General features: G+C 41.1%; 1 protein-coding gene across 3 annotated transcripts; it reads right to left on the bottom strand.

Moving 5' to 3' along the window:
- Positions 1–365: 365 nt before the first annotated feature.
- On the bottom strand, positions 366–26750 carry SIAH1 (siah E3 ubiquitin protein ligase 1). Of its 3 annotated transcripts, none has more exons than XM_070388470.1 (2): positions 26457–26750; positions 366–1771 (listed from the first exon to the last, which is right to left on the bottom strand). In XM_070388470.1, exon 2 carries the CDS (start codon positions 1767–1769, stop codon positions 921–923), a length of 849 nt encoding a protein of 282 aa, XP_070244571.1. In that variant the 5' UTR covers positions 1770–1771; positions 26457–26750; the 3' UTR covers positions 366–920. The 3 variants fall into 3 exon arrangements, with proteins under 3 accessions (XP_070244571.1, XP_070244570.1, XP_005908418.1); XM_070388469.1 differs by lacking the exon at positions 26457–26750 and adding an exon at positions 21854–21876; XM_005908356.3 differs by lacking the exon at positions 26457–26750 and adding an exon at positions 4277–8747.
- Between the last annotated feature and the right edge of the window lie 905 nt (positions 26751–27655).

Raw genomic sequence — 27655 nt, 5'->3', positions numbered from 1 at the left:
ATTTGTCCAAGATATGTGGGGGGAAGGGGGAGCCTGATTTTTTTTCCCCAGTAGTTAAAAAAAAAAAATCAGTACTCCCTAACCTACAAAGAATAAGTTTGAAGGTATGAGTCAACTGGAGAAGAGAGGGAGACCATTTTATAGCTGCTTTAACTAGCTTCTGATAATTCTTCTGATGTTATCTTTCCTTTCTGAAACTCATATCTTCACAAACAGTTGAATTTAGAATATTTCTAATGAACTGATTAATGGGGGAAAAGAAAATATGTATCGAACACATGTATAAATTTTTACCATCAACCATTATGCATATCAAAAAGACACTAACTTTAAAAGGTACAAAAAAAAGTGAGGAAAAACCTGAATTACAGAAAAGAAAGTCAAGTTTATTTAATGAAAAACTAGAATTAATAAAACTTAGCAAATGCACACAGAAAAACTATACACACACAGCAGCACGATGCATTGACTCACAGAGGGAAGCGGTGGCCCAAGGCCACTCAACATGGCTTGTCGGTTAAAGGAGAACCCAAACACACTCACACGCGCGCACACACACGCACAGGCACACAAAAAACCAGAACCCAGTATTTTTCAACGGTACACTCAATCTACAACAAACACAAATTCAGAATTATTTTACAATGTTTCCTTTCTTAATACAAAAGATGCCCATCTTGGGTGTATATATATATATATATTTATTTTTCAGTGGTTTACTGTTGACTTATTTTTAAATATATTAGTGTTATTACATGCAACTGTTTCCTGTATTTAACAGCCTTTCCTTTTATTTACCTTCATGTGTCTAGCTTCCACCTACCACAAGTTTTTGGTTGGTAGGCAGACAGGTGCCTTATTCTCTGTGAAATTGAATGCAATGGTTTTAAACACTGGCCAGAAAATGTCTGATTGCCATTTCAACACATGGAAATAGTTACATTGATGCCTAAATTGCCATTTTCTGCAAAGAGCTGTGCAATGCTGGTGTCAAAGACTAGGCAGTCACTATTCATAATGGCTGTTGCAATTCCCTCATGAATAGAGCGAGGAGTGGCTTCCCAAGTCAATCGCCGCCTATGACCATTTAGCTCAAGTCGATAAGCAAAATTTTCAGCTTGCTTGCGTGTTCCTATCAGCTGTACAATTGCGAAGAATTGCTGGTGACCATCATATTTTTCCTGTTTCTCCAAGACCAACATGAAATGAAAGCCAAAACAAGACTGCATCATCACCCAGTCAACAGCACCAGGAAGATTAATGTCTGTAGCAAGAAAAACTATGTCCTCTCCCTGCAGGGTTGTGATGGACTTATGCTGATGCATCAGATGTGGCATGACAGCATCCAGAGAGCCTTGCCATTTACAGGAAGCACCAGGGCACGGACAAGAATAAGGCCTAAACTCACAGAGCTCTTCGTGGTCTGCTTTTTCTGTGTGTGGCAGAGTTATCTCACATCCAGAAGAGGCATATTTACAAGGGAAAAGTACTGAATTGGCCACTTTCTCCATAGCCAAGTTGCGAATGGATCCCAGCGGGCCCCGGCAAGTTGGACAACATGTGAGCTTTGGGCGACAGTTGCTACAAACAAGATGGCCACTCTGGCACTGAAGAATGGGTGGTAACACATAGTCGAAGCAGACCGGACACTCAAAGAGACTCGCCAAGTCATTGTTGGAGGCGGTTGTGCCCGTCAGGGCAGGCACCCTCTGGGACGGTGCACACTTTGAGGTTCCAGTAGGTAATGCTGTTGCAGTCTGACGGCTCATTTCTGTAATAAAAAACACAAATAAAAGTATAAGGAGGAGGAGAAAAATAATTACAACTCTAACATGTTTTATATAAATAACATTTACTTGCCAAAAATACTTAAGTTTAGTGCAACATTTGCTGTAAGCAAAATAAAGGAAAACAAACAGGGTTTAAAACAACATAGATTACATGAAATATGTGCACTGTACATTGGATAAAATCTGTTTCCACAATGGTCCAGAGCACATTCCCTTTTTCTAAAAAATGTTAAAAAATCATCCTTGAATGGACTACATGCAATGAATGCTAAAATAGAAACTTGGATCCTAAACAACTAAGGAACACTGTATAAATAGTTTAAGTTCAATGAAATCAGTTTTGACTGGAATTTCCCCTGCCTCTCTGTGTTCAACTGCCCTCCTCATTCTATTTCTTCCCCATTCTTAAGTCAGCTGTTGACAGCCTCAGTGAGTTATACACGATCCAAAGGATCACCAGGGTACTGACTTTTGATTACTCTTTCTGATGGTGAATATTATCTGCTCAAGAGATCTATTTGGGGAAAGGAAGTCTCCTGCCATCCTATCATCCATCTCCATGGAATGTTAACACCACCTAGATCTTAATCTTGTTTCCTACTGATCTGTGACCCCCTTCAAAAGTGAGGAAGTATATAGGAGAAATAGAGGGCCACCTTCTAAAAGATTGTGAGTCTGGTATTCAGAAGTAAATCATTCTGTTCTACTTCCATTCTACAATATAAATCAGGTATAATTTGCAAAGAGGAAGGAGAGTCAGGAAAAGATAAAGAATAAAGATAAACAGTATCAGAGAGACTCACACAACGTTAGGGGTGAAGGACAGAGTCAACAGGTAAAGAATTCCTTATATTGTATTATAGAGTTCACCAGTGTTGCTCAAGCATTCATCAGCACAGTACTAAACATTATTTAAGAAATAAATGCCATCTGGAAGAAATGATCAACAATGTTAACTAACCTGTCAAGCTGAATTAAAGATAAAACAAGCACCTTTTCCCAGGATATAGCGGGCTGCTTTCTTGGGGATGACAAAAAAATCAGTCCATTAATGTCCTAAGAGTATATACTCAATAACCACAAGCCATATTTCTACAGAATCAAAATTGGACAACTCCTAAAAATTAATGTTTCCTTAATTTATAATTGTTATTCTGTTGGAAAGAATTTAACGTTGAAAAAAATAATGCTGGTTATCAGTGAGACCACATAAATGCAATCTGGGTTCTATTACTCATAGACAGGGCGTCCCAGGCAGCTCAGTGGTAGAGAATCCACCGGCCAAGGCAGAAGACACAGGTTTGATCCCTGTCGGAAAGATCCCCTGGAGGAGGAAATGGTAACTCACTCCAGTATTCTTACCTGGGAAATTCCCATCTACCAAGGAGCCTGGTGGGCTACAGTCCACGGAGTCACAAAGAGTCAGACCCCATGTACTGATCGACTGAGCACAAGCACATACTCATAGATTACTCAAGGACAGGAACCTTAAATGGGGATTGAGAGTGAAACCTCTCCCCCAGGAAACCCCAAAACAGATCAATTCCACTGTCACTAAAGAAATATTCTAGAGTCAAGGGGAAACAAAAGTATCACAAGAATTCTATCATAACATGGCTCATCACATGGATTTAAGACAACAGGAATCAATTCTCATCACTGAAGCCCTGTATAAACAACCAAAGTGTTCAGCCCAACAAAAACACTATAAAGGAACTCTCATGAAATTCAGTTTACCCCTGAGATTTTTTCTGCATATGATGATCCATGCATTTTATTTTAGGTCACTAGTAAAACAATGGCTTAGCATTGCCAAAGTGTTCCGTAGGTATGCTTATTTCATGGTCCATTTTATGCAGCTCATTTAAGAGAGCGACATAGTAACTGGGAAGTGATTCCCTGGGCACAAAATCTAAGCCAATGTCTTTCAAATCACTAAACCAAAACCAGCTGGTCACTAAACTCAGTTTGTATTCAACATAATATAACTACTAAGCAAGAAAAATATTACTGTTTTAATTTTTTGACCTAGCAAAAGTTATACATTTATCAATAGCCCAGACTCACATTACAATATACATTATTATTTTTCCAAACGTACAAAGCACAACTTAAAATTCCTATTCAAAGTGTGAAAACAAGTAAAATATGGCTTCTATTTCTGGTGAATTTAAGTATTACAGGACAGTAGCTGCTAAAACTTCCCAAAGCTTGGAAGGTGGAACTCACTCCATCTTCACACAGAAAAATAATCCAAACACATCACAGCAGCCGTGAAGTAGGAACCAAGGACTGAAGTGTCTGGACAGCTCTGCAGCAGTCATGACATAACCTGAAGTTTGGTTTAAACGGAGAAAAGCACGGCTGATCAAAAGAACATCACTGCCAGGTCAATTTTGTTGCAGCAATTCCCTGGTCCGTTTCAGAGGCTCAAAACAACTTTCCCGTTTCACAGTTTAAGCAACACAGTCTCTTAATAGCAATACCTTTTCTCTTCCTTGTCCCAGATGCTGGTAAACAAGTGAGCAAGACGCCTCTCCAGGAGTACAGAAAAGGTAAGGGAGACTTTCCGGTCATAAGTCAAAGAGCTCATAGCCTTTCCCCCAGAAGCAAAGACAATTTGCAACAGAGGGCTCTCCTGGATACCTTCTGTTCCTAAACATGTCCCGGGTCTAGTTTTCAAAAGAATGCACATGCCCTACTCCATACACTCCATTCACTCCTCAGAAGCACTGGCTACTGAAGAAGAGAACTGATGCCCCCTCCTGTTCCAAGAGGAGTCGACCACACCTCCCCAGGAGCTCAAATTCGCCTGCGTCTCCAAAAATGGGAGCCATTGCTGAGCTGTCCTCTGCTGGGCCCTAAACCTTCGTCTGTCTCGGAAGTCTGTCTTCCCCAAATTCATCGGTTAGGCTCCTGCCAGCTCGGTGAAGAACAGGGCTGAAGGGTGCGTAGAGGCGACTGGTCGACTACGTGCGCTCTCGGTGCCAGCTCGAGCTACTACTGCAGGATCCGGCCCGCAGCTGGAAAGCCTGCGCCAACGCAGTGCCAGGGGGCCGCAGGCTCTCTCTGCACAGGGCGGCGGCTGCCGTGGCTGGCGAGAGGCGGGGCGGCGGCGTGTGGGGGCGGGGCTTAAGGCTCCGCCCCACTCTGTCTGGGGCAGCTCCCAAGCGGCTCCTGGGCAAGGAGGGCGCAACTCCCACCCAGGCACCCAGCCGAGTAAAGCCCGGCGTAAAACCCCGCGATCCTCACTCCCCGGCGATACTGCACACGCCATCAGCTTACTAGAAGCTGAAACACTCCATTTCTGTAGGCCCAAACAGTAGGATATCGGCAATTTTGCATGGTTTCAACCCAAAAGTCTACACAGAATATATGGGAAATACGCGACCAGACAAGCATCTCTGCACTATACTCTGCCAGTTAACCCTGCGGACGCTAGATTTTTATAAAGTAAAAGCATTCTCCCTACTTCGTTCAATAACTATTTAACTGGCGTTAACTACCTTATCTCAACTGTAACTCACTTCTCCATTTTTACCGCCGTCAGCACCTTAAACTCCTTTTCCCTTCGAGAAGATTTAGTGAGAGTAGTAAGCACACATAACCATATTAAACCCCTGCTTTAACCTCCAAATTTAGATTTTATTCTCTTCCCACTCTAGGAAAACCATCTTAAACAGCCTTATTAAACAGAGTAGCTTGTTTTGTTTTTAAATAAGCATTACCCTTGCCCCAATAAAGTCCAGGGCCTCCAATCTGCATTGCGTCAGCTCAGGCATTCAGAGGTTTAACCTGTCATTACATCATGCTTAGTGCAGCCTTTAAAGGCACCAAGACGTGGAATGGGGTGTGAACCCTGTGCTGTAAACTGGCCATTTTCAGCATAAAATTTTAACTCTTAATCACTTCCCCACCCTATTAATAGTGTGTTCAATCACCTCAATGTCATTTTGGTATTAGACTACAGAAAACATCATTAGGAATAGAAATATAACTGAAAATAGTCTGTTCACTGAAAAATATAAATTATGATAATCTATGTTTTAATTTTCTAATACACAGTCATTATAGATAGGTCTCAGGTTTCTAGAGCAGAAGACTTCAAATGTTTTAGAGCAGAAAAACTTCAGACAGATTTAGGACAGAGTCCAAATGTGTAAAAACAAGTAAAAGGGATGACATTTCTCAAGCAAAAAAAAGTTTTCCCAAACTTCCAAAGAACCTATACAAAAAGAACCTATATACAAAGAACCCATACCCAGATCCTTACACCACCATCTAAAAATCAATCTGCAGACAAACCTCTGAATAAGTGAGTCAGGACAGTAAAAATGGAAGTGTGCTGGAATCATCTACACTTGAATTCAAACTCAGTCTTCACCACCTGCTCAGCTGTAAAACTGGGACAGTATTTCTAGCCTTGCATGGCTTTTGTCTGGATTAAGGAAGATGGGTAAGTTATATATATCACAGGTGGTACATATTCCAAAATATGTAAGTGCTCACTTACAGAATTCCAAAAGTTAACTTGTCTGGCCTAAAGTCATCAATTAGTTAGAGACCGAGAACTTGTGGGCTCCAGATGTATACTCTAAAAGATGCCTTTAGCTTTAGTAAGGTTATCAAACATGTCTGCTGCTGCTGCTGCTAAGTCGCTTCAGTCGTATCCGACTCTGTGCGACCCCATAGACAGGAGCCCACCAGGCTCCCCCGTCCCTGGGATTCTCCAGGCAAGAGTACTGGAGTGGGGTGCTATTGCCTTCTCCATCAAACATGTCTACCAAAGAGCAATTACCATTTTAACTAATTTTTAGCACAATACAGTAGAATTTCTCGACTAGGTAGAACATTTATTTAAACTGGTTTTATGAGATAAATTTTTACAAAAACTACATTACACTAAGACAAGCCCACAGAATCCAAAGTTAGCAAAATTCCAAAATTTATCAAGAGTCCACTATTACTTACCCGTTCTAAAATAAAGCTTACATCTCAGGCCCCATTTGGTATAAAGTTTAAATAGACTTTAATTTAAATAAAAACATTTTAGAATCAGCATTTAATGTTGCCTTAGTAGCCTTAGTAACTTTAGAGCATTTAACCATTGCTATGCCACATTAACAAACTTACCACTTAAGTAAACAAATTCAAACTTTTAGTCTCAATTTAGTCTCAATAGGTACCTTTTTTCCTATTCTAAATTATAAATAACTAATGAACAATTTCTCTGATTAATCATAACCTTGTGCCTGGGCATTTTAATGAATATACAACAATGCCGTGCCTTTCATTTTCTTGCAGTTTACAAATGTTACCATGACATACAAATAATGGCCCCCCTCAAAGATGCCTACCACAAAATTAAAACTATGGCAAGTCTCCTTAAAAATTCAACAGCTTAAAACACTAAGTTAAAAATCAAACTTCATTATAACACAATAATGCCAAGGGGGGGAAAAAAATCAAGCAATCTATTTTTAGTTTCCAGAACTGTACCTTACTAATGGTAATTTTAAAAAATTGTACATAGTATTTTCCTAAAAGCTCTTTTCCTGAAGATAATTCAGAAAACGTTGTAGCCACAAAATAAGATGTATATATCCAATAAAAGTAACGATCTTAAGTGGGGGAAGTCCAGGACAAAAGATCTGATAGAAGACGTAGAAGCAGAAGTCTGAACAAAGGTGATGACAGCAGATGGAGAGGAAAATGCAAACTATAACTTAAATGTATAACGAGTATCTGTTTTTTACTCCCTAAATCACTGTATTTTGAGGCTTCTATACTTAGTAAAACAAACAAACAAAACAAACCAAAAATACTTAACCAGAACCCATTAGGTACTATGCTAAATACCAAACTGCGATAAGAGATGAAATGCAAAGTAGAAATGAGATCCTGTGAGATATCTAAGAGATGGAACTCTTAAGCTCTGCTGATAGGAATGCAAAATAGTTATCACCATATCCTCGTCACTGCAGAAAGCCCCACTGGACAGCATAATTCTATATCCTAATTTTATTTCACTATTTTCCTTATTACTTTTATTTCACAGTGAATCTAACCTCAAAATGAAATTAACCTCAAAAATGAAACCATAAACATCTCCCAAAACAAGGCAGGTCAAACCTCAATCTTAACAATCTGAAGCTCTTGCATAAATTGCACAAGTTCAGAATTTTAGTCATACCATTTACCCCTAAGAATTACATAAATCCTGCTGTCTTCTGATAAGTAACTACACAGATCAAAAACCTAACCTCACTTTTATTCTTGTTCCTCTGCAAGTAACTTTTCTACCCTAACAGGTGGCTTCTAGGACTCTCTCTTTGGAAGAAATTTTCATCAGAACATCTAGATATATGTCATGGGCACAAGCCAAACAGCAAGTATTTTCAATCTCAAGACAAATCTTTCACCTTTGTGGACCTTTCCTCTAATTGTTCTTTTTTAACTCTTACCATTACTCAGTTCTTTTCTTCATATAATTCTGATACTAACTCTCCTGAATCTATCTTCAAAAGTCTTTACATATTTTTTCTCATCATTCTGATCCTTGCTTTGTACTGCATTCCAAGAGAACTCAAGTTCTTATTCATAAATTTGGTTTTGCTAAGGTTACTGATCTCCTGATATGCTAAAACATTTAATTATTTAGATACCCTCAACCTCCAACAAGGGAGCAGAGTATGATGGAACGAAAGGCTGCTTCCCTTTCCTTTCCCTGAAGTTGGAATGGCCACATAAATTCAGATTGCACTGCTCTCGAACTTCTTAACCTCTCTATTAAAGTTTCCATGTTTAATTTTCATGTCCTGCACTGAAGCGTCACTCTTGGTTAGTGGTTTTGTTCTCACTGCGATAACCTAAATGGTTCCAGGGTCAGCAGACTAAATAAATAAGGAGACAGAGAAGGGACTTTTCTTCCATTCTCACTAAAACAGCTCCCCTGGACGTTCATTAACAAGCATCTGTATGTACCAGCTATTGTCCTCAATGAGCTTCCAAGTCAAGCATTTATCCCCCATGTTATAGAAAAGAAAATGGATTTCAAATAAATTTCAGATCACAGAGCTAGTTTAAAAAAAAAAAAAAGGGGAGTTGAAGAGCTATGTGACTAAGGAAGACTTAGAAGGGGTGGTAAATGGCATCCTAGGCCAACAGACATTATACAAAAATTTTAGACTTGGAAAAGATCTTAACCAACTCTCTCATTTTCAGAAGAGAAAAATGACACAGAAGAACTTGCTAAATGTCATATAAAATAGGTCAGTGTTCTAATCTGGGCAATGTTATAATTTCCTAGATCCTGTAAAGCAGATATTCTTTGGACATTTTCTAATTCAACTTGAAAAATTAACCTTTTCTGAATTTAAGTTTAGTAAGATTCAACTATCTTTTGCTTTCCCTCCCAACACAAGAGGGATCCCCAATGTTGCCAGGAAAGAGTAAATAAAAAAAGATGGAAGATGAGTAAGAGTCAGCACCTTAGAGGGGCCTTTCCTAAAGACCAGATCACTCTTCTTACTGTCTTCATATTATCTCTTGCCATATGAAATTCACTTGCTAAATAATTTCTTACTACTTATTGTCTGTCTTCTGTCCTTTTCCCTCTCCTCCTCAATACCAGCTTTTCGCTGAAAACAGCAATTCTCAAACATTTTTGGTTTCAGGAACCCTTTGTACCAGTAATTGGCAAACTACAGCTGCAGGCCACTTGCCTGTATTTGTAAGTAGTTTTACTGGAATACAGTTAAGCACATTCACTTACATCTAGGACTGTTTCCAAGGGTGGAGATGAAAAGACCCTATGTTTGACTCCTAAGGTCTTCCCTGGTGGCTTAGTCGGTAAAGAGTCTGCCTGCAATGTGGGAGACCCAGGTTCAATCCCTGGGTAAAGAAGATCCCTTGGAGAAGGAAATGGCAACCCACTCCAGTATTCTTGTCTGGAAAAATCCCATAGACAGAGGAGCCTGACAGGCTACTCTTTGGGGTCACAAAGAGTCCTTGGGGTCACTAAGAGACATGATTGAGTGACTAACACTTTTCACTTTCATGACTCCTAAAGCCCTTTAAGCCTATCTGGCCATGTAAGACAAAATTTGTCTTTACTGTTTTAAAGTTTTAAAAAATTGAGGATCCCAAAAGAGCATTTTGTCAATGTGGTTTATATGTATTAATTTTTACAATATTAGAAATTCAAGTGAAGAACTTTAAATATGTGAAAATTAACATCACATTTTTTATATAACATGTAAAAATCTACATGTTAAATGTTTATGAAAAATATCTTCCATAATAGGGAGAAGAGCATCTATGTTTTATGTTTTTTGCAAATCTTTTTAATATGATACAGTAAGAAAAACGAAAGTTGGATATTTAATATCTGCTCAGTTGCAATGCAGGAGACCCTGGTTTGGTTCTTGTGTAGGAAAATCCTCTGGAGAAGGGATAGGCTACCCACTCCAGTATTCTTGGGCTTCCCTTGTGGCTCAGCTGGTAAAGAATCCACCTGCAATGCGGGAGACCTGGGTTCAATCCCTGGGTTGGGAAGATCCCTGGAGAAGGGAAAAGCTATCCACTCTAGTATTCTGGCCTGAAGAATTCCATGGACTTACAGTCCATGGGGTCACAAAGACTCAGACACCACTGAGCAACTTTCACTTTCACTTTATGCAATTAATCTGTGAAGATACCATATGTCATGAAGCCTCTGGGAACCTCAATTTACTTTCATGTCTCATTATTATGAAAAACAACTTTGACCCTCGAAGGGTCTTGAGAACTCCCAGCTTCCCTGACCATTAACTTCTCGTTCAGAAGCTCTGCAGAATATAAGCTTCATCAAAGCAGACTTTGTTTATTGTGTTCTCTCTTCTAGCTCCAGCACCTAGGACAGTGCCCATCCAGACCAGGTACTCAAATATTCCTGAATGAATAAATAACTCAAGTACAACAGTATGAAGGATTAGCACGTATATAACCAGAGCTCACTCATCCCTGATGACTCCTCGGTAAAATACACCTGTTGCTTGATAGAACCTTAAAGAGATTCACAATTGTGAATCTCAATTCACAATTGAGACTTACAATTTACTTTAAATAACAATATTTTACAACAACACCATGCTTATCTTTGACAAAGGAGCAAAAGGCAACAACACAAGGAAGAAAACAAAAGACTTCAACTAATGGTGTTGGAACAGCTGGGTATCCACAGGCAAAACAAAAGAAATCTAGACACAAATCTTACACCTTTCACAAATTAACTCGAATCACAGGCCTAGTAAAACATAAAACTATAAAAATCCTAGAAGATAACACAGGAGAAATCTGGAAGACCTTGGGTTTGGCAATGACTTTTCAGAAAAATCAAAGGCGTGAACCCGGAAAGATTCATCACCTAGACTTAAAAAGTAAAAATGTCAAGAGAATGAGAGGACAAACCACAAACTGGGAGAAAATGTTTGCAGAAGACATATCTGATAAAGGACTGCCATCCAAAATATTGCACAGAACTCAACAAGAAAATGAATATGCCAATTAAATGGCATGCCACAGCTGCCGAAGCCCCCCGGCCTACAGCCCAAGCTCCGCAACAGAAGAAGCCACCACAGTGAGAAGCCCATGCAAAGACTAGCCACCACTCGACCCAACTAGAGAAAGCCTGCAAAAAGCAAGGAAAATCCAGCACAGCCAAAAATGAATTAATTAAAAAAAGAAAAAGGAAAAAAGTAGGCAAAAGACTGTAACAGACACCTCATCATTTATACAGATAGCCAAGGAGCATGAAAAGGTGCTCCACATCATTTGTCATCCGGGAGATGCAGATTAAAGCACACATAAAATACTACCACACACCTTTTAGAATGGCAAGATCCAGGACACTGATAACACCGAATGCTGATGGGCACGTGGAACAACGATTCATTGCTGGTGGGAATGCAAAATTGTACAGCCACTTGGAAGGCAGTTTAGCAGTTTATTCAAAACTACACATATACCATGCTGCTGCTGCTGCTGCTAAGTCACTTCAGTCGTGTCCGACTCTGTGTGACCCCATAGACATCAGCCCACCAGGGTCCTCTGCACATGGGATTTTCCAGGCAAGAGTACTGGAGTGGGGTGCCATTGCCTTCTCCGATACATATACCATAAGATTCAGCAATTACGATCTCCAAGATCTACCCAAAGTAGTTGAAAACTTATGTCCACACAAAAACCTGCACACAGATGTTTATAGCAGCTTTATTCATAATTCCCAAGATGCGGCAGCAACCAAGATGTCTTTCTGTAGTGAACGGATAAACTGTGGTACATTCATACAATGGAATATAATTCAGAAATTTTAGAAAATGAGCTATCACGCCACAAAAAGATATGAAGGAACCCTAAATATGTACTGCTAAGTGAAAAAAGCCAATCTGAAAAGGTTACATGTTGTATGATTCCAACTATATATGACATGCTGGAAAAGGCAAAGGTATGGAGGCAGTAAAAAAAAAATCAGTATTTGCCAGAGACTGGGCGAGAGGGGATGAACAGGTGGACCACAAAGGATTTTGAGGGCAGTGAAATGATCCTGTATGCTACAGTTGTGGGTACATTTGTCAAAACTCATATAGCACTAAGTTGTTTCTTTAGCCACTAAGTCGTGTCCAACTCTTTTGTGACTCTATGAACTAGACAGACCACCAGGCTCCTCTGTCCATGGGATTTCCGAGGCAAGAATACTGGAGTGGGTTGCCATCTCCTCCTCCAGGAGATCTTCCCAACCCAGGGCCTGAACTCGAGTTTCCTGCATTGCCAGGTGGATTCTTTACCATTGAGTCATACAGGAAGCCCACAGCACTAAGAGTGAACCATTAATGTAAACCATGGACTTTGGGTCAAACTAGATGCCACATGTCGCAACCGAAGACCCACATGCTGCCCTGAAGATCAAAGATCTCACATGTTGCAACTAAGACCCAGCACAGCCAAGTAAATTTTTTTAAATATTAAAAAACAAACAAACAGATTTTTGGACATTAACTAAGATCAAGTATATGGAAACATTTGGTATATTACTAACAACACATGCAACAAATCACCAAATTAAAAAGACCCAGATTACCCAAGATTTTACTGAAAATTGTTGTTTCAACCTATTGTATTCATTTTCATAACCTCAGCCTGGGACAGTGTCTGAAATGTGATAACGACAACAAAGTCTGCTATGATAGAAATTTCCAACTGACCACCTACCAACCTGTAAAGCATCATGTCAGGAGCTTCATACAGTCTATACTCATAAAGGCTGTATCTCCATTTTGCAGATGAGGAAACTGAAGATCAGAAAAATTGAGTAGTAATAAGAACAGAGCCAGACTGTCTGGCTTTGTCCCTGAATCTTATTTTCTTTCAAATAACCCTAAGAAAAGTATGTATAATCTTCTCACTCTTACACAGAATATTACAACTTCACATCCAACTAAACTTCAATATTCATAAAAACTGACCAAAAAAAAAATTCCCTAAATTCTTTAAATTACATCTGTAGTCATATCAAGTAGTTGTTTTTGAATTTTTTGTATTAAAGTGGAATAACCTAACAGTCATTAAGCCATTAGACATTAAATCAAATCAAAGAATCAAGAAGAGAAGAGGAGAAAAATAAGAGTAAGAGAAGCAAGGTACTTCTCTGGCAGTCCAGCGGTTAAGACTCTTGAGTTTCCACTACAAGGATCTCGGGCCAGTCCCTGTTCAGGAAACTAAGACCGAACTAAGATTCCACATGCTGCACAGCAAGAATAAAAGAAGCAGGAAGAGATTAAACAGGCGCTCAACCTTTTAGAGTCATACCACATATCACTAAAGAGAATTTTGGGGAACTCACTTGAAATTACTGAAACTATACCAGTCAGAATTACACCACAATCACTTCTGCAGTATCACCAAGACTCACCATGTCTAGATAAAAGCAGCCACATTCGCATCATTTAGTTACGTAAGTTTGAATACAACTGTTTACTAATCTGACTGGGCTTTATATTCTCTCAGGATGTAAAACTGTCACACATTCCAGTAGATCTTTGTTCTTTTGCTCCATCTTGATGTTAAACTATGTTTTCAAAATTCTTCCCTGTATTTTGTACCCAGTTTTACACTTTAACATACAACCCATCCATCTTCCCTTTCTTCTTGACAAGTAATGGAGGTAAATACACAGAGAACAAAAATTTTAAAGCAGATCAACACTGGCAGTAACCTACAAAGAGTTGGTGATACTAAGCTCAACAGAAAAGAACACACAGCTTGAGAGATGAAGAAATTAAATGAGATAAAAAGTCACACTGAAGAGTCTTAATACATTATATGATTAACAGTTCTTTTTTTTTAATTTTATTTTTAAACTTTACATAATTGTATTAGTTTTGCCAAATATCAAAATGAATCCACCACAGGTATACATGTGTTCCCCATCCTGAACCCTCCTCCCTCCTCCCTCCCCATACCATCCCTCTGGGTCGTCCCAGTGCACTAGCCCCAAGCATCCAGTATTACTACCTTTATAGAACAATGGAATATATAGGGGGAAATGCCATATTAAAAAATTCATGGAGCCTTACTCAAACTAAATTACACTCCTTTGAAATAGTTAAAGAAGCTTTCCTGATGGCTCAGATGGTAAGAATCCAGCTGCAATGTGGGACACCTGGGTTTGATCCCTAGGTCAGGAAGATCCCCTGGAAAAGGGAATGGCTACCCACTCCAGTATTCTTTCCTGGAGACAAGGATGGACAGAGGAGCCCAACGAGCTACAGTCCATGGGGTCACATAAACATCACATCTCAAACTGTAGCCAAATCATTTTAGTTACTCTGAATAAGGATGTAACACATGAATTAACTTAGACTCTAAATTTCATCAAACTAAGATTCCATTTTCTGGGCAGGTACCACATTTCTCTTGGGTTTAGTTATTTTAAAAACAGCATTAGCACATTCTCAATCATCTGAATCCATCTGTTAGCAATGTAACTGAATGCTCCTGTCTACAGTTATGGTCACACTGACTCCAAGTTGGTACTAACAGTACTCTAATTACGGGAAGTTAAAGAGAAAAATAGAGGGGGACCTAATACATAAGTGATGCATTTGCGTGAAGTGAAGCCCAGATGACATCATGGCTTTCACTGAAGCACTAATACACTGGTAAGAAAACGCATCACGTGGTGACCACACTTATGGGATAACTTTCGTGTGCTCAACTCAAAAAGAACCTACAGCGTAAGTCAATTCCATACGTCATATTGTTTCAAGACTTCAACTTGGCACGTAGTAGTCAATACTTTCATAAATTAGAGTAATTTGAATTTTACTGGTTTTGCAGTTTTGTTTGTATTTAATTTGCAAGTTTTGAACTGTCACCAACATCAGACAGAGTTGATCAGATCCCTGGTTCCTGCTGTGTAAACTGTCACTGACTCTACACACTCTTGGTTTTCCTGCCTCACCAGGTGCTCCTCAGTCTCCTTTATTGATTCCTGCTCTTCTCCCCAAACTCTTGATACTGGAAGTTGTCCATGGTCCACTTTTCTTCACTTTGGTAATCTCATTCACTCTTGTGTTTTTAAAATTTCACTAATATTGTCATGGACCTCAACATTTTTCTGTCCAGATTAAAAAACAAAAAAAAAACTTCAGATTTGTCTTAAACTACCCAGCTGTCTCCTAGACATTCCCACAGCTTGTGTGCATAGCCACTCAGTCATGTCCAACTCTTCGCAACCGCACAGACTATAGTCTGCCAGACTCCTCAGTTCATAGGATTCTCCAGGCAAGAATACTGGAATGGGTTGCCGTTCCCTCCTGCAGGGGATCTTTCCAACCCAGGGACTGAACCTGGGTCTCCTGCATTCCAGGTGGCTTCTTTACCATCTGAGCCACCAGGGAAGCTCCAGACATTTCTACAGGAGGGTGGTCAAAACTGAACTCCTTATCTTCTCCCAGAATACTCAACCAATAGCCTTCCTTTCACTTCATGGAAACTTCATCCTTCCAGATACTCATTCCAAAAGTCTTGACGTTATCCTTGATTCTTCTCTACATACCACATGTGTAAAACCACCAGGAAATTTTGTACCTCCCTGAGAAATGAATCCAGAATCCAACTACTCCTCATCACCTCTACTACTATTGTATCATTATCTTTCAACTGGATTACTGCAATACCCTTCTAACCAGTCTTTCTGCTTCCATCCTTGTCTCCCACCCCACCCACCAATTCAGAGCACAGCAATAAGGAAAAAAAAAAAAATCTATGAAAATCTCCCATATCCAGGTAAAAGATAAATCCTACAACAGTCTACAAGACCCAGCACAATGATGATATGTCCCCGTTACTGTCTGACTTCATTTCCCACCTCTTCCTTCCTCACTGGCTGACTGGTATCCTTGTTCCCTAAGGGCAGGCTGCTCTCTCCTTTGGGTCTCTGCCTTAAAATACTTTTCTCCGAGATATCCACAGGACTCTCACCTCCTTCTAATCTTTGCTTGTATACCTCTTTCTCAATGAGGGCTATCCAGTCTCCTCTATTTAAATAAAACAGTGACCACACTCTGCCCACTGACCCCTTTTCCTAACCCTTGCTCCTTCATAGTTATCAATCTTTGCCTCTCCTCCTCTTCCTTCGCTCTCCTCCATTTCTACTCTATTGTTGTCCATAAAATGTAGTACCATCTATCAGGCTATACAATTTACTTATCTGTTACGGTTGTTGGCGATATGGTTGTTGTTGTAATCCCTCCTCCACCACCTGGAAAATGGGAATTTGTCTGGTTCAATGATGTGTCCCAAACACTTCCACAGTGCCTGACACATAGTGCAGGCTCAATAAATATGTTAGCTGAATAAATAAATTAGAAAGCAGAAGAGCTTTGGACTTCTGAGCAATAATATCCAAAGCTAGATGTAATAGAGCAATACTTGTTAAAATCGATTAAACACAGAGAAAACAGAGCAGAAAGGACAAATATGAACTACAAGGAAAATTATACAAATAAGTCCAAGAAAAAGTAACCATTTACTATATGGCTCAAATTGTAACTTTCACAGTCATAATAATGCAAACACAAAATTATGATGTTACTAAATTAGGAGAGTATAGGAATGGTAAGGGTCTGTACATGTGACGGGCAGGAAAGGTAGTTAAACACATAACAGGAATAGAGCCTAAAACCGAAATACTGAAGTAACAATTGTAAGCATGTTATCTAGAGACAATGAAGGTAAATAAAATATAATCACTTCAAAGAGGTTAAAGTAGTTGCCTCTGGAAAAAGACATCTAGAGAGGAATATGGCAGGTAGTTTTTCTTTAAAAAAAAAAAGGCCTAGCAGAATATTTCATTTTGAATTATTTTGCATGTAAAACGCTAGACTAAAAGAAAAAGTTCAAAAACTTGATATGAATTGTCACAAACTGCATGCATTACTTAAGACATTACAAATATAAATTTGTTTTCAAAGACTGGCTAAGATCTGCAGAAACATACTTTCCCTACACTGTTGGAAATGTCCACTATGAAAGTTTCTAAGAATATTTGGCAGTTTGTTTCAAAATTTAAAGTTTGTATACTCTGATCCATTAGCTTTTCTTTCAAGAGTCTATCTTATGACTTACACATTGGCAAAGGTGTATATATATGGATGCTTACAGCAACTCTATTTGTAAGAGCAAATAAACTGAAAACTGCTCTAGATGAAGAAAGTGACTAAATGATGATCCATACAATAGAATAGTACGCTGCCTTTTTTTTCTTTTAAATAAACAGACTTATACCTATTAACATATAAGAATCAAATTGTTTAAACAGGTAGAGGGAAAAAAAGCCCACAGAATGTATTACAATCCCATTTATGTTAGAAGAGAAAAAAGAGATAGCTGTCTTTTTATATATGTACGCATGTACATACACACCATGTAATGGGACAGAAAGCGAGAAGGGCATACAAATTGCCAAATGTGGTTTAAAGACTTAAGGAATTAGAAAGGGGGGAAGGGAGATCAAGTTCAGAACCAGAAATCACAAAGCCTAGAGTTGGGACCAAGGAACTACAAATACATACACAAAATATCAAGATGGAAGAATATATAGACTACAGAGTATAAACACAAATTTCATCATTTGGAATTACGCAGTTTAGGGAAGCCCCTCAAACATGTATAGTTACTGACAAGTAGTAATCATTTAGAGGGAAAGTATCTACAATGATTAAGTCAGATCAAAGAAACTGACTTTAAAATGTGTATCTTAAAAGAATGTGTAACACACACAGACTAGAAACTGCACCAAAATGTCCACAATGGTTACACTTTTCAATTACCACATTATGAATGATCATGAGGAAGGTGGGGGTTGCATTTCTGTATATATTTCTCATATGCTCCATAAAACATATATATTACTTTGGGGATTTAAATTTATTGCCTATTTTGTGTCCCCACACGTTACTGCTAGCAAACTGCTAGTGATTTCACACACAAATTTAAACATTAAGAGATCAAGAGTTGATTTTGTCTACTGCTTTTTTTCTTAAAACGCCTCAAATAGATGAATACTTACTTATTGGGAAAAATTATTTAAAAAACAGCCTCTTCACATTTTTAAAACCCTACATATTTCAAATACATGTACATATATTTTAGTTTATATTAAAAAAAACTTAAACTTAGCACTTTAAAAGTTAATTCTAAAAGACAAAATTTATCTGATCACCTCTCCAAGCAAAATCAAAAGAATGTCTGTAGAAATTAACTCAGAAACTATCTGTATTAACAAAATATCCAAAGCTGTCCCCAACAAAGCTAAATCAGGGACCCTGACACAACAAAAAAACCCCACAACTCAACTTTAGCTGAGCTCAAAAGAGCTAAAAGGTAAAACACAAAGGCAGGAAAAAGCAAGTTTTTAACAATTAGATTATTTCATTTAGTCGAATCAAGAACTGAAGTACAAAAGTTAGTGTACAACACACTTAATTTTGCTGTATCAACCATTACTAGGCTAAGCCTGTCAATTATGACAATAACAACTATAACAAGTACAATCCTTCCTACAAAATTCAAGACTGGTATTAAATTCTTCTCATTTTCGAAGAAAATATTTCTCACTGGTTAATACCAGCTTTATAAATATAGATTCATTCTCCAAAGATTTTTCCTCTATTTCTTTTCTATTTTCACATGCTCCCAACTCCCCTGGTATTCAAAATAAGCAAAAACAAAAGCCACAAGTAAGTTCAACACGACTGGGCAACCTCAAACCTAATAAAAGATCTTTGCCAATATCATTTTGGTCACTGTGGTTCAAACCTGGAGAATAAATTGAACCCTAATGAACTGTATTACCTGTATCTTTCAGCCTAGAGTTCTAGAAGACTTACTCCCCCTCCCCACAAAAATCAAAATAAAAGTAATGGGATACATGGGAGCTGGTCACAATAGTGTGTGAAATGCGTTAAGTTGTATCCTTAAAATCTTGAGCACATTTCTATACGTAGTTATCCTATACGTCTTCAAAAGAGTTTACAGTGTAGGGGAAAAGAAGCAATACTTCAGGTATTCTACAATTTCCTGAGAACAGTAAGCATCAGGTGTCCCAGCTGGTGACATATTACAGAATCTTCTCTCCCGCCCTCCGCTCAGTTTCTCACTCTCTGCTATGCTTCAACCAGCTGTAGTACAGTGATCACTAACCAATTAAACACTCAACTGATGCTTCACTCATACCTCCTTTAGAAAATACAAGAGAAGCCATCAAATGCTGACCTGCCACTTCCTTCCCTCTTAGAATGGAAGAAGTGACCCAGGCCTCTGGGCAGTGTCCTCTCACCCCCTTGGACTTCACACTTGTATTTTCCCTCTCTCCCGCATTCAACTCTTTCTACTGGACCATTCCCTAACACCTGAGCATGCTCTACTATCTCCCATCTGGCTTCTGTGATGTTCCTCTACCTCACTGGTCATTCTGGATGTCTCACAGATACCTTTAAATCCAACATATCAGAACTTCAAGTTTATTTGCTGTCCTTCTGTTTTTTGAGTTTTATTGTTATCTGCGAACCCCCTCCTAGTTCTTTCATTCCTGGTAAATAGCACTATGATTCACAGTTGCTCAAGCCAGAAACCACCTAATTCTTTCCTTCCCTCACCTCTCATATCTAATCCATCAGTAAGCCCTGTTAATTCTGTCCCCAAAATACATTTCGAATCCATCCACTTCTCTTCATATTCACAGCCACCACCACCTTAATCCAGGTCATAATCAACTACTGTGCTTCCTGATCTAAGTAAATGTGTTAGTTGTGCAGTCATGTCCAACTCTTCGCGACCCCATGGACTGCAGCCCACCAGGCTCCCCTGTCCAGGCAAGAATACTGGAGTGGGTTGCCACTTACTTCTTCAGAGGATCTTCCCAACCCAAGGATCGGACCCGGGTCTCCGGCAGTGCAGGCAGATTTCTTTACTGAGCCGCCAGGGAAGCCTGATCAAAGAAATGGCCTTCTATTCTCTAAAGAGCTAGGCATTTGTGCTCAGTCGTGTCTGACTCTTTGCGACCACATGGACTGTAGCCTGCCAGGCTACTCTATCCTTGGAATTTTCCAGGCAAGAATACTGGAGTGGGTTGCCATTTCCATCTCCAGGGAACCTTTCTGACCCAGGGATCTAACCCAGGGATCTAACCCACGTTGTCTTGCAGCTCCTGCATTGGCAGGCGGATTCTTTACCACCTGAGCCACCGGCGAAGCCCCCCCAAAGAACTAAAGCAATCTTACAAGAAGATTGTTACTCTTTTAATTAAAACCTTTTGATAGCTTCTCAGTACCCTTAATATTCACATTCCTTACTTTGACTCTGCAGGATCTGATCCTTGCCTCTCTCTCCCCCTCATCCATTTGATCCAGCAACACTCTCTTTTCTCAGTTCCTGGAACAGTCCATGTTCATTTTTGCCTCAGGGTCTTTACTTCTGCTGCTCCTTCAACCTCATATTCTCCCTTCTCTCCTTCAAAGAACTCCTTATCCTTTTAACATAGCTTAAATAGCAATGCAGGGCTTCCCAGGTGGCTCAGTGGTAAAGAATCCGCCTGCCAATGCAGGAAACACAGATTTGATCCCTGGGAGATCCTGGGGAGATCTCCCAGATCCCTGGGAGAAGGAAATGGCAACCCACTGCACTATTCTTGCCTGCGAAATCCCACGGACAGAGGATCTTGGTGGACTACAATCCATGAGGTCGCAAGAGTTGGACACAACTTAGCAACTAAACAGCAAATATCACCGTTTCTCACAGCAAGACTCCCTCTCACCATTACTCTTTTCTCCTTTATAGTATATATCACAGTTTGTAATTTTACTTTCTTCCCTTACCAGAATGTAAGTAGTAATAGAGAAATTAAGTAACTTATTCAACAACTAATTTTTTTAATTATGTAAGCACTTTCTCTGTTAAGTAATGTGCTTTTAAATGCAACAGTAGGCATTGTCCCTGCTCTTGCAGAGCTTAAGGTCACAAACAATTAGTAACAGATGCTAGACACACATCCAGCTCTGGCTCTTAACCACTTGGCTACACTGCCTCTAGCTGCCAGGACACTGGATCAAGGGGCAGCAATATGCTTAGTAGATGCTCACATGCTAATGGAAACTAAGCCTTAGAGAGGTAAGTTATCTGCCCAAAGGAGCACAGACAGATTATCTAAAGACTTCAGGTACAATCATGAGAAAAGGCACAGAGACATTTAATTAAGTATGGAGAATGTTCAAGAATCAAAAAAGAATCCAGTTTAATCAGGCATGGCAAAGAAGAAATGTTGGAGGATAAGGCTAGAAGAGCATAATAAAACAGTGTGAAGGTATTAGCCATTCAATAAATATCTACTGAGCACCACCTACATGCCAGCAACAGTAATAAACTCTAGACAGGGGTGATCAAGGCAAAGTCCTCATAGAGACTGCAGTTTATATCTGTGACGGCAAAGCAGAAGAGAAAAATTACAGTTCAGTGGAATGTACCTTGTAGTAGGGTCCGGCAGAAAGTGCTATGGGAACACAGAGAGATGACATCCAATTCAAGGTGGGGCGTCCAGGAAGAGCACATCAGTTAAGTGATGTCCAAGCTGAGATTACAGACCTTAGCTGGAAGAGAATATGTGGTGTGCAAAGGCCCTTGCAAGTATTGTAGTTGAAAATGGCAGGAAAGTAACAAAAGCCAGCTTCAGGAGGGACTGTCGACTTACTATCTATATAGTGTCAAGGAACTTGGGACTTTAAACTGAAGGCTTTAAGTCACCTATGTTAGAAAGCTCCCTCAAATGACAGCAGGAAAGCTGAAGGGAGGAGGCAGAGACCAAAAGCAAATAGATACTTAGAAAGTAGAAGAGGACTGAATGCCCATGTGAAAACGAGGGAGAGAAGCAATGCCAGATCTCTGGCAATAACCAGAGAGCAGAAAAATCAGGGCTCTATGACTAACTGATACAGAAGATGAGAGCCTTGGACGGTTGGAAACAAAGCTTTTAGTTCAGGATACATAAATCGGAAGCACCTTGGTACGTGAAAGTGGAAAATTTCAGGGAAAGACACGGTTAAGGAATGAGAAGATAAACCACCAACGGGAGAAAACATTTGCAAAAGATGTATCTGATAAAGGACTGTTAACCAAAATAAAGCCCAACTCTTAAAACTCAACAAGAAAATGAACATGTCAATTAAAAAAATGGGTAAAAGACCTAACAGACACCTCATCAGATATACAGATGGTAAAGGAGCGTATGAAAAGGTGATCCACATCACTTGTCATCAGGGAGATGCAAGTTGAAAACAAAAATAAGATGCTACCACACACCTTTTAGAATGGCAAAATCCAGGACACTGAAAACACCAAATGCTAGCGGGCACTTGGTGCAACAAACTCTCATTCATTGCTGGTGGGAATGCAAAATGGTAGAGCCACTTGAAAGGCAGTCTGGCAGTTTACTACAAAACTAAACGGGGACTTCCCTAGTGTTTCAGTGGCTAAAACCCCCGAGCTCCCAGTGCAGGGGGCCTGAGTTCGATCCCTGGTCAGAGAATTAGATCCCACAGGCTGCAGCTAAGAGTTCGCATGCTGTGACTAAACAGATCCCACGTGGTGCAACTAAGACCCAGCACAGACAAAGAAAGAAACTAAACATTCTTACCATATCCAGCAAATCATGCTCCCTGGTATTTATCTACCCAAAGGAGTTGAAAACTTATGTCCATACAAAAACCTGCACAGAGATGTCGACAGCAGTTTTATTCATAATTCCTAAGACATGGCAGCAACTAAGATGTCTTCTGGTAGGTGAGTAGATAAACTGGTACACTCAATACAGTAATACTCAGCACTAAAAAAGAACCAAGCTATCAAGCTACAAAAAGACATGAAGGAAACTTAAATGCACATGACTAGCAGCCAATGTGAAAGAGGCACATACTGTATGATTCCAGTTACGTAACACTCTGTAAAGGACAAAACTATGGACACAGTAAAAAGATCAGTGCTTGCCAGAGGTTAAGGAAGAGGGAGGATGAACAGGTAGGCCACATAGGATTTTTAGAGCAATGAAACTATTTCTGTGTGATACTATTAACGGTGGATACATATCATTTGTCAAAACTTGTAATACATAACACCAAGAGTGAACCATAATGTAAACCATAACCTTTAAGTGATAAGGTGTAGGTACATCAATTGTAACAAATGTATCACTGTAGTGGAAGATGTTGATAATGGAGGAAGTTATGCATGAGTAGGGCAGAGTATATGGGAAATCTCTGAACTTTCTGTTCAGTTCTGCTGTGAACCTAAAACTGTTCTAAAAAGAAGTCATTAAAAAAAAAAAAAGACCTATGAGCAAGAAAATACATGGGTCTAGGTTTCACAAGCAAAGAAATCTGAGTGTCATAAGAATATATTAATAGAAGTAGTAGGTCAGGAAACAAGTCTGTACTGAGTGTCAGCCACTGAGGATATAGGAATAAAAGACCACAATCCCTGCCCTTTTGCAATAGAAACTCTAGCCATGGAAAACCAAATGACTCAAAATGCATTAGAAAAATCTTTCTTAAAGAAACCGTTAAGGATTTTTTTAGGGAGGAAAAGTTTATACCTAGGTTTTTCTTTAGGGGTGGGTAGGAAGTCTGAGGTTTTCATATACTGATTTTGTTTGTAGTGAGGTCTAGAGCAAAAATAACCAAACTTAAAACATTTTATAAGACGTATATGGACATTTCATAATTATAACTGAAGTCTGTAAAACAGATCTAAGCCAAGAAAAACTTCAATCTCTAGAAACCAAGTAAATTGATTCCTTCAAAATACAAAGTTGTTGCTCTGCAAATTTACTGAACTTTGTTTACCCTCCTTATGTAAGACCTGTTTTCTAAACACTGTATAAGCTGAAAATAAAATCCTATTCTCCATATTACGTCACTGTTGCCATAGCTAGATGTTTCCTTTGTAACTTCAATTAATCGTAGCCTAACGTTCTTTTTAATTATAGATATTGCTCTACAACAATTTTGTAAAAATTTCCCAAAGCTTAGAGAGAATACATTACACTAAATTGAATTAAATTTCTGAATTTGTAGCTTGTGTAACATTTATCCCGAAAAGTTCCTCATCTATCATTTAAATTGTACTTCAGCTTAAAATATTATTAAATGTTCAATTACGCTGCAAAGTGTCAAGAGGGGTCATGCAAAGCAATTCTATGAAAGAGTTAAAGAAAATATTTTGGCAAAACCAACTTTAGGATTGCAACTAATTATTCCAGATCACAAATGTCTGTTGTATATTTTAATTCCCAGAACAAAAAAACTACACAATTTGTACACTCCATTTGAGGTCAAAATCTACTTGTCATGAACTTCTAACAGCTAACCAAAATCCTCTCCTCCACAATTTAAGCCAGTATCTCCCAAACAAAATTACCAGATTATTACATTTATCACCACACTACACTCTGCTCTTCAGTAATGTCCAAACGAGACGGTGACACCATAGACACCTAACACTCAGAAACTCACTGTTTCACTTTTCTAAGTTAAGACCTCAAAAGCAAACTGACCCATGAATTTGATTAAGTTTTAGATCACACAAGACTTACCCAGATGTCTTACTACAGAAATTTTCCAAAGCCATCATCTTCAAATGCCTGGACATTTATCATCTAAACCTCTTGTTTTCATTTTTACGAACTAACAAAATGCACTAAAAGAAAACCTTTGCAGTTCCAACATATCCAACATGCCAAAATAATCTCATAAATTTAGTTATTAAACAACAGCCTTGGCAGCAAACATTTACTGAGCACTTACCATGGGCCTGCCACTGCTCTAAACCTTAAGCCCCTCACCTACTATCTCATCAATTCTCCCAACAATCCTATGAGGTAGGTACTGTTATTACCCCTATTTTGCAACTAAAGAAAGAGAGGTTAAGTATCTTGCCCAAGGTCACAAACTGGTGGGGCAGGACTGGAACCAAAGCATGTAGTCTGACTTCAGAGTCCGCGCTCTCAACGTTCAACTGCTGCAAGAGTTAACAATTTACCCTTGACAGCCCCTTATCAAGAAATGGTAAATGTTCAACAGCTAAAAACGGGCAGTCCGGTCCCTGCCCTATATCCGTGCTCACGGCTTCTACGACTTTGACAAATCGGCTACACCATCTGATTTTCCGAACACACAAACTGGACTTCTCTGGATGTCAGAGCAAATTCTCAATCTTTCCAGGAACGGGAAAAGAAAAACCTACGCAACGCTGTGGCCCAGATTATCCACATTCCTAAATAATAAATCTGGGAGCGTCCAGAAAGGCCCAAAACTACCCGACAAACGAAACCCAGGAAAACCAAGGTTTACAATAAAAAGCTGGAGCTTCCCTGGCAAATCGTTCACGCGATCTCCTCTCTAACGACATAAACAAGGGAGGAGGCTGCATTCTTCCCACCGCACAATGAAAGCGCAGGCCGGAGCGGGAAAGAACGCAGCGCAATCGGGGACGACCGCTCCCGGGGTCGGGGGCAGGCAGGGGAGGCCAAGGACGGCTGAGTCGCCCCGTCCTGCCCCCGGGCCGGTGCGGGGAGGGGCCGGAGGGAAGGGCCGGCCACTGCCCGCACTCAGCTGACCTCCGCCATGTTGGCCGCAAACCCCGGGACCCTTCACAACAAAGGCCGGCACCCGGGCGCAGGGAGCGCCGGGCGCCTCCCCCAGCCAGGCCCGCCTCCCAGGCGCGCGGGGGCCGGGCCGGTCGGCGAGGAGGCCCTTCCCCGCCCTCGCCCGGCCGCGAGGGGCCGACCCCCGGCGCGGGCCTGCCGGGCCCCGGGAGCCGGGGGCGGGGGCGAGCCGGCTCGCCTCCGCGGGCAGGGCCGGGCAGGGGAGGGGAGGGGCGGGGGGCGGCGCTCGGCCGGGCCGCCGGGCTCGGGCCGAGACAAAGGCGGCCAAGTCCGGGGGCTGCCCGCACCCCCTCCCGGGCGGCGCGACCCGGCCCGGCCGACCTTCCCGCCCGCCGCCATGACCGGGCCTGGAAGTCCTCCTCCCGCGGAGCCCCTCGCGGCCGGCTCCTCCCTCCAGGCCGGGCCCCACTTACCTGTGGGCGGAGAGCGCGCCTCGGACCCCGGTCCTGGCTCAAACGCGCTCTGTCGCCGCCGCCAACCCCCGCCACCGCGGGCAGCGCCACCGCCGCCTCCTCGTGCCAACACCGACGGGACACTCTGGGCCGCCGCTGCCGCTCGAGAGTGCGCCCCGCAACGGCCGCCCCGGCTCCCCCCTGGCCGCCGCCGCCGCCGCCGTTTCGCGCGTCCTCGAGCCCGCCGCGCGCTCCCGCTAAATACCACACACTGCGGCGGCCGCCATGAGGAGGCGCGGCCCCGCGCGCCGGTGGCCCGGAGGGGGCGGGGCTTCCACGGGCGCGCAGGCGCAGAGGCGCTCGCGCAGCCGGCGGCGACTTTCGCGGGTCGAGGTGCTGGGTATCGAGGGTGGCGGTTGGCGCCCGGGCTCTGCGGGCACAGTTGCTGTGACTGAAGACCTCGCGACCAACAAATACTTGAACATCGCGCTCATGCCCCGCAACCGTCCCCTCCTGGGGAGGAGCAGGGCTTCCCTGCCCCGTCTGGTACCCGGTTTGCGCGCCCCCTGCGGGGCTTTGTTCCGCGGCCCAAGGGGTCGTCCCGCGCGGCGACCCCGCTGTCTACCCATTCCTGTTTTGTTTGCTGTTTTCACACAGCGCCTCCTCCGGCTCTTCGCAACTCCACTCTTTCCCAAAGGAAAAAGAAACGGGCTGCCTTAGCCACCGACCTGGGCCCCCACCCCTAAAGGGGAAGAGGTCCAAGCCCCTTCAGCAAAAGCGGAACGAGTTTCAAAAGCTTATTTTAGCTGAAAAGTGGGTAGTGGCACGCCCTTCCCCGTGTCCTCTTCTGGAAGCTGAATGAGACTCTGGGTTTTCTTTTCCTAAGAAATGAAAGTCATTCAGGGTACTTAAAGTATATACCAAAGCAAAGGCTAGTGTCAGACCTTAAACTGGATTTCCATGTAAGAGCCTCCATAAAAATAGTATTGTGTGAAAACAAAAAGTACTTTTTATATGAGACTTTAGAAAGCACCAGGGAATAGTCTCGCATTGTGTCCAAGTTCCTATCAATAGGAAATCATTTTAGATGGGAAGCTTTTATGCAAGTGCCCCTGAGAACACAAAACTTTCGGCTTGAAAGTGAGAGGCACACAGTTATTAATATCTTTAGGTACTAATGCAAGCTGTTAATTTCCAGCTTCCCCCAACAAATCTGTAGA

The sequence above is a fragment of the Bos mutus genome, chromosome 18, assembly GCF_027580195.1.
Source record: "Bos mutus isolate GX-2022 chromosome 18, NWIPB_WYAK_1.1, whole genome shotgun sequence".
Taxonomy (NCBI): domain Eukaryota; kingdom Metazoa; phylum Chordata; class Mammalia; order Artiodactyla; family Bovidae; genus Bos; species Bos mutus.
This window is presented reverse-complemented; position numbering and strand designations above follow the sequence as displayed.